The following is an 8,426-nucleotide window of genomic DNA, read 5'->3' on the forward strand; positions in this document are numbered from 1 at the left end:
CACTGGGGGTCAAGCCCGAAACCCGGGCATGTGCCCTGACCAGGAATCGAACCCTGACCTCCTGGTTCATAGGTCAGCGCTCAACCGCTGTGCCACACCGGCCAGGCGAAACATTTGTCTTGAGAGGTCACTCTAACAGAGAAGGAAACTATTCATGGGTTCTTTTATAAAAGGTATAACAAAACATAGAAGAGCAACAGGCTAGGTATAGGATAGAAAGAGAAAGGATGGATTGATCTCTCTGAGATGGTAATTCTCAGAGTATCAGCATCTTTTAATGGATAAATGAATGGAATAAATGTTTATTATTTCTCTTATCCCCAAGTTTTAATGTAATGGGTAGTATTACTTTACAATAAGAAAATGAAAAGAAAAATAAAATGTACATTGCACAGTCAAAGAGAAGAGTAAATGCTTTTCTCTGAGGATTGTAACATCTTTCCAAATTGTTATAATTTCTTGCCAGGAGGTGCTATTAACATACTCATTTTATCCTTGTTGCTTGCCTTTTCTATTCAGAAATTAAAACCAAATGAATAAATGTTTTATTTCAGATCTAATGGTCAAGAAGTAGAAATAGTATTCTTTTTAGATGTCACATTTCTAAGATAAAAAATTTAGGAGTAAAATAGTAGGATGAGTTAATTGGATTCCAATTTTACGTTATGGTTGGAATCCTATGTGTAACATTATAGTGGAAAGCATACGTGACTCAAAGCCAGGAGCCCTGTGTTTTAATCCTGGCACTTTTCATTTTGAATAAATCAAACTCCTAGCCTCAGTTTCTTTAGTTGAAAAATGATAGACTTGAATTGGTTGACCTTGAAGGACCTTTTTATTTTTAAATTTGGGTTTGGTGATACTGCACCCCTTATTGTCTAATTTTTAAGAAAAAAACCCAAACAAAACCAATTTCAGACCTCAGCAAAACATCACTGCCACTTGGCAAAAAGAAACCTGTTACCCCAAAATAGTAGTAGTGAATATAGAAACGTGTTTTGGTCAGAATAATTTTAAAGGATCTGTTTTTTTTTATGCATATATTGAGAAAATGAAGAGTAGCTTATAGTTGATAGTGGCATTTTTCTAGAAATGTGGGTGCTTTTCTTTGACGGGTAACTTAGAGATGTTTGTTCTTTATTTGCAGATTAACTGAAACAGAGATTAAATTTGAACTTTTAGAAAAAGATCCTTATGCAGTTGATGTTCCAAATACAGCATTTGGCAGAGGTAGCTTTTTTTTAACCCCTCATTTAAAAATACATATATATTTATTTATGTATATATTTATAAGTTGTATGTATAATGTATATTAGTGTAAATTTAACAATATTACTTATAAATATTTTAGATTTCTGAGGTAGGGTTCTAATCTAAGTTCTCTCACAGTTTCCAAGTTTCTGAGTTTCTTTTCCCTAACAATAATATAAATATTTGGCACCTCTCTTTCTCAGTGGGATTTTATACAATGATGTATATTTAGTACCTTGAGCTCCTTGTAAAGCAAAGTGCTTGGTACATACTATGGTACTCATTAATTATGTTTTAGAGAATGAATGGGTAAGGATTGCTTAAGTAAAATAGCACTGTGACTGTTTATATATTAACTATTCTTTGGTATTTGTGTGAATTATAAAAAGGAGAATTTAATGATCATCAAGGAAGCTGGTAGCAACATAATGTATTTGTAGAGCAGAAACTTGATATAATTTAAATACAAATGTTAGATGTATTTTAGTTTCATAATTTACATATTATGTATTAGTAAAGTTGACTTGCAATGCAAAAGGGAATTTGTACTTGGAAAAGATTTTTACCAGTATAAAACTTGCCTTATGTTTTTATGATGCTTAATGACACACTATTCTTTTTCTTAAATAAAAAAGGATTCTTAACTATAAAAAAATAAAAATGAGAATTAAAACAGTTAGCCTTTAATTACTTAAAAATATTAATTAAAAGATGGGAAAACCTGAGTAATCTGAGTTTTGATTGCTTTAATATCCTCAAGAGAGGACAAATTCTTTGGAAGATGTATTTAATATTTCTGTCCATTCTTTAATGAGTTTGCATTTTTAATGATCTCATACTATTCCACATAGCTTAAAATTTTCAAAATAATTTTGGTTGAATTAGAATTAAGCTTGTGAGGCAATGAAAATAAACCTATCTTTATATAAACAGAATCCTGTTGTAACCTTTGAAAAAGTTATAAAATCATCTTGAGAGTCCAGTTTTATTAAAATGAAAGTTTATTGCTACATTTTTGAAGATAGCAGATTATGAGTAATGAAGTTAGGAGTGGGAGGAATTATACAGAAAGATTTTTTATCTGGTTAATGCAAAAATCTCAGGGGTGCGTAAATAATGCTTTGATCTTTTGTTGTAACTACATGTGTATATTATGTAAACTACATAATAAAATTTAACGTATTTAAAAAGTGTTATTTTGATGGTATTTTTGTTTGATTTTTGCTGATAATTTTTTACCTTTTGAAGCATAACCATTATTTGGGAATGGTGAAGTTTGTTAGATGATAGGGCTCTTGGTTATATGGTTTATAGATAGAGTGACAATTTTTAAATGAATTAGTGTATGTAAATTGACTTTTCTTGGGCTGCCTCCAGCACATGCCCAAACTAGGGATCGAACCCACAGCCTGGGTATGTTCTCTGACTGGAAATTGAACCCACTACCTTTTGGTGCATGGTGGACGCTCCAAGGGACTGAGCCACGCGGCCATGACTGAAAATTTACTTTTCACTGGCAGTGAATCAAAAGTAATTTCTGATGCTAAAAAAATTAATTTTCTTCTATTTTTTAAAATTCCAAGCTTTACTTAAATAAATCATGGCCCAGCACAGGCTCTCTGGCCCTGATTTAAACTGAGCCTTCCATATTACAACCATCACCACCTGAAATATCTAGAAGCATACTGCCTGTAAAAACAAAACAAACTTCATGCCCACAAGTTTTCTTGTAATTCCAAAATATCACCAGTATTCTTTGTTTAATATTGTATGGTTATTTTATTTATGTGTATTAATTATCAAGAGGATAATGTTTTGATTGACTAAAATGTACATGGTAAACAGACTTTATGGAACACAAAGTTCCATATTAAATTCTATTTCATGTTAGCAAAATCCAAGGCATAGTTAGTGTTCAGGACATGGATTAAACTTAAATTGGCAAGAGGATGACCTAATGGTAATTGTTGAAATGGGATTCTAATCTGAGTGTAGCTAATTGAAACTATGAATTTAAACATTCTGTTTTAATTATTCCAGAGCATTCCCCATATGGTCCCTCACCATTGGGTCGACCTTCATCTGAAACGAGAGCTTTTCTCTCCCCTCCACCTTTGTTGGAGGGTCCACTCAGACTCTCACCTTTGCTTCCAGGGGGAGGAGGAAGAGGTATATTGTTTAAACATATTTATTACTCTAGATTCTTCCTTACTTTATATTTTCATCTCAACTTTTCTTTAAAAACAATCTTTAAAATAATCCTTTGGAAAATACAGGCATTCCTTGCACTTGTTAGGGGTTACTTTTGTTTGGAAAAGGCCAAAATTTGACACCTAATTTTAATGTGTTTTTCTCCTAGAAAAGTGTGTTATAATAGAATACTTTTGGTCAAGTACTTGATGCATATCTTTTTAAATCATATTTTTTACTTCTTTAGAACTCTGTTTTATACTACATAATATAAAACTTTATAAAGTATATAAAATAACAATATAACAGCATAAAATTGTACTTTAATGGAATATTATTAGAATGTAGATTTTTTTTACTTCATTATCATGACCTTTTTATTGTAGAAAATCAAAGTGAAAGAATCTTATTTTCAGTGTTGAGGAATTCAGAATTGCTCTTTTGTACACAGAATTTGATGGTAACCTTAAAGGAGACCTAAATCATTTGTCAGTACTTTGCAAAACCAACCTAAGATTGCCTGTTTTGTTATCCCTTTATGTGTTTTTTTGTTTGTTTGTTTGTTTTTTGTTAATCCTCACCTGAGGATATTTTTTCCATTGATTTTTAGAGTGAAAAGGAGGGGTGAGGAGGAGGAGAGAGAGAGAGACATCGATGTGAGAGACATATGATGTGAGAAACACATTGATTGGTTGCTTCCTGCACCTGCCCCTGGGGCTGGGATTAAACCTGCAACCTAGGTATTGCCCTTGACTGAGAATCAAACCCGAGACCCTTTGAGCCACACCAGCCAGGGCTCCTTTATGTGTTTTACAATTTGAGAGTTTCAGAACTACTTCAAGTCCCTAAGTATTAGTTGCTGGTCTTTGTGCATTTACCTCATCAGCACTTACTCTGGTGTTACCTATGTACCTGGAGTACTCCTCCTTTTATTTTCTTTATTTTTATTTTCACTATTACAGATATCTCTATTTTTCCCCTGTTCTGCCCCCCTCCACCTAGCCCCTCCCCATATGGAGTATTCCTCTTTTGATCTCTCACCATATTTTATTCACTTTGTCAATTGCTTTAACATTTTCCTTGAATTGTAGCTAATTTCAAAGATATAGAACCCTGTCTGTTCCAAAATCAAAAGTCAGGTTTTTAGCCCCAAGTCTGTGTTTTATTGGAACTGATAGCATTCTTCACCAGGGTCATGTCCCCATTCCCCCTTTTTGTCAGTGATTTTAACGTATTTACTCTGAGGTAGGAACAGAAAATAATGAGACCAAATAAAAACAAACTAAACACAACATAGGAAAGCTCTAATATTCAAATGGATACAATTCATTAAAGTAGCCTCTCAGAGAGTCTGTGTATTTCCCTGTTGAAGCTTCATAATGAAATATTTTGGGAACACTTTCTTTGGAATTGCCTTCAAGAATATGAAAAAATCAGTTTCCTACTTTATGTTTATGAGACATTCTCTCTGCCCATTTCTTATTTATATCCTGTCCCCATTACCAGTTTGCCACACATAGCACTGGTCCTTCCTGCTTCCTAGTCCCACAGCAGATGGACCCACAGCCTGGGGATACTTCAGAGAGAGTCTTCACTGATATTGGCTTTGAACTGAAAGCTCCTAGGGAAGGACATTGAGTTGCAGGTTGACACTGGGAGCTCTAAGAAAGCTTTGCTTTAATTTCCTCCCAATTTTTTGCCTTGGCTTAGAGTAAGAAATATTTTGTATCATGTCATATTACACACCAATATAAATGTAATTGAAATCAGTTACATGAAATAGTACTTATTACTATTTTCAATGCTTTCTGAATTTTCTATTCAGTTCTATTCCATTTCATTAAAAAAAATAGTGATTAAGAATTAAGACTAAATTAATTTCATGCACCAAAATGGGTTGTAGGCAGCAATCTTAAAAAGAGTGCTCTAGAAATAAAGGTATAATTGGCTAGATACAAATGAGAATCACTGGAAGTTGAATGATATAAGTCAAGGATTGCTTGTAGTCAATTTAATATTTGGAATAAGAGTAAAAATTACCTTTGATTTCTCCTCTCCTATTTCAATTATTTTTCTCTCTTTTTTAATTACTTTAAAGATATGATATGTTTACATGATTTGCAAGGGTGTTTTACTATTTGTTAGAAATGCTACAGAGAAATTTTAAAGAAGTGTAATGTTACAATGTATGTCCTGATTACCTGCATAAATTAACAACAGTGTATTTTAATAAATAAATAAATAAAAAGAGACACTACAGAGATTTTAGATAAGTAATCAACAGGCCCTAAGAGAGTTGCTTTGTACTGACAGTTTCTATGACCCACCAAAGAAGGATGACCAAGTCCCCTTCCTTTTTTCACCTTTTAAAATTTGAAAATTTGGGTGAGATATATGTTTGAATAAGACTGAGTATAAGGAAATAATATTTTTAGAATAAATTGTATAAAACATTGGGTCTGAATGAAAATTTTTAACCTTTGGCAACTTAAGTTTGTAATATTCACCTAGAAATAAATCAGTTGGCCTATACTTGGTCTTCTGGAAGTAAACAATCAGAGGGAAGCCTTTGAATATCTCCTTTAAAGATTTATGCTTCACTGTAGAAGAATTTAGCCGAATTACTCTTGCACATTTCTACCAATTCAGTTTTCTGCTTTTTTTAATGAACTGATTAGAAGGATGAACAAACTAGAAGGAAAGATTTGGGGAATTTGGTAGAAGGTACAGCTATAAGGAAAAGAGATAGTTGACCCTCTAACATAAAAGTCACTTTTCCACTTGATTCTACAAAAGAGTAGCTAAACATTTTTTTTAAAAGATTACTATATATTTTTAAAAAGAGAAAGCTTATGCTGATTTGCACAAATTATCAAAAAAAAGTCAAAATAATTTTTGTTTCCTTTTATTAAAGAAGGTTTTGAAATGTGGGAGGTTTAAAAAATGTGTTTATTTTCTTGAAAAGCTTTCTTGAAAAGGAATAAACTTTTATTTTTTGGGCAATATAATTTTGACCTCATTTACCCCTCAATGATGGATAAATGAGGTGTTTAATATATTTTGTTATTTAGTATTTAAATATTTTTTATATTTGTCTTTTCTTTTCAATTTTTTTGTTTTTGTTTTGTTTATTGTCCCCAGAGGTTTTTCCCCCCCTATTGATTTTGATTTTTTGGAGAGAGTGGAAGGGAGAGATGGAGGGAGACAGAGGGAAATATCAATGTGAGAGATATGACAATTGGTTGCCTCTCGCACTCGCCCCATCCAGGGTCAGGGATCAAACCTGCAACCCAGGTATCTGCTGTTGATTGGAAATTGAACTCAAGACCCTTCAGTTTGCCAGCTGATGCACTAACCACTTAGCAACACCAGCCAGAGGCTGTCTTTGCTTTTTTAAATTGCATATGGGTTATTATTTAGGTACTATCCTTTCTATAGTCATAAGAAGGGAACTTTAAAGTCTTTTCCCTCCTTTATTAATTAATGTAGGCATGATAGATTTTCTCACCCAAATTAATACTATCTTGTTTGAAGTGTTTTGTTCCAACAGTGCTGTTGTCTCTGAAACTCTTGTTTTAGACTTGCCTTCAGAGCTGTGAGCTCTTTTTGAAGGTGAATTTGATATTTAGAAATAGTTATAAGCCATTTACAGACAAATTTACCTAGTGATACAAAGTTTGTAATCAGATTGGTTAAAATCATTTGGGGGAGAAGTAGAGTCATGTTATAACACTGAGATACAATTCCTTGAGTGGTTTTAAGGTTAACCTAAATATATTTCCAAAGACTTTTTCTAAGAAATACTTTGAGTAGTTTCAAAATCATTGAAATATGTATATTGTCCCTAAGATGACTGTTTTAAATAAATCATGCTCTTTGACTTAGTAGATTAGTTTAAGCAACAAAAACTATTTTATAATTATGTTTTGCATCTGATATAGAAATCTTTACTTTGCAACTTACTTTCTACTTTTATCTTTTAGACATTATTTGTAATATAAAATTTAACCACTGACTTTATATGTAAAACTATTATAACATTTACAAACAAATTTTATAAGCAAGTGCTTGTTTATGCACATGGCAAAATTGTCCTAGAAATGGCTTTGGTAGGATAGTGTTTTAGTCTAATGTAGTTTAGGGAAACTTTGTTGGAATCTGATTGTTTTCACTTTTTAAAAACTGTCTGGATTTTATTTGGTGATAGTTCTCATAATACCTTTTCAGATAAAACAGAATTGTATTTTTTTCTTTAATTAGGCTCAAGAGGCCCAGGGAATCCTCAGGACCATCTGATTACTAATGAAAGAGGAAAATCAAGCTACGATAAGTCAGCTGATCCTCACAGGGAACCTTCTGACACTGGGTCCCTTTCACCTCCATGGGAACATGATCGTAGGATGATGATTCCTTCATCCGGTATGGGAAGAGTATAGTTATATTTATATTTGAAAGTCAACCAGTATATGCAACATACAGGAATGGAAGAAAAGAGTACATGTGTGCCCTGTCTTAAGAAAAACTGTGATAGGTGTTTCGGTTAATAATGGCGGATTTTGTAATCAAAGAAAACACGGTAATTTCAAGAGAAACATCAAAAGTGCTTTATTCAAAGTAATGTCCATCGCTAGCTACACATTTTCCCCATCTTTCAGGTAATTTGTGGATACCATCTCAATAGAACTTTTATTTTTTGAGGCAAACCATTCAGGACCCAATTTTCCACTTCTTCATATGTTTTGAAGTGCTGCTCCGATAGTGCGTGTGCCATTGATCGGAACAAATGGTAATCTGAAGGAGCAAGGTCTGGTGAATACAGCAGTGGGGGGAGGGGGGTGTTAATACTTCCCATGCTTCCCAGGCAAGATCTTTTAACATGTCTTTAACTGGTTTTGAAGTGTGTGATGGAGCGTCATCATGAAGCAAAATTACTTTGCCATGTCTTCTGGCCCATTCTGGTCATTTCACGATCAAAGCGTGGTTCA

At 33.1% G+C, this 8,426-nt stretch overlaps 1 protein-coding gene across 8 annotated transcripts in view; it reads left to right on the top strand.

Annotated features, from left to right (window-relative positions):
- Positions 1-8,426, top strand: part of CTAGE5 (CTAGE family, member 5) — a 126,545-nt gene that overhangs the window by 92,334 nt on the left and 25,785 nt on the right. For 6 of the 8 annotated variants that reach the window (XM_014547540.1, XM_014547543.1, XM_014547545.1 and 3 more), the window contains 3 exons: positions 1,148-1,230; positions 3,292-3,420; positions 7,702-7,860. In XM_014547540.1, coding sequence (XP_014403026.1) covers positions 1,148-1,230; positions 3,292-3,420; positions 7,702-7,860 — 371 coding nt within the window. The remainder of the gene's footprint in view (positions 1-1,147; positions 1,231-3,291; positions 3,421-7,701; positions 7,861-8,426) is intronic. The other 2 variants (XM_014547541.1, XM_014547542.1) reach the window with 1 other exon arrangement.

Source organism: Myotis brandtii, unplaced genomic scaffold, assembly GCF_000412655.1.
Source record: "Myotis brandtii unplaced genomic scaffold, ASM41265v1 scaffold479, whole genome shotgun sequence".
Lineage (NCBI taxonomy): Eukaryota > Metazoa > Chordata > Mammalia > Chiroptera > Vespertilionidae > Myotis > Myotis brandtii.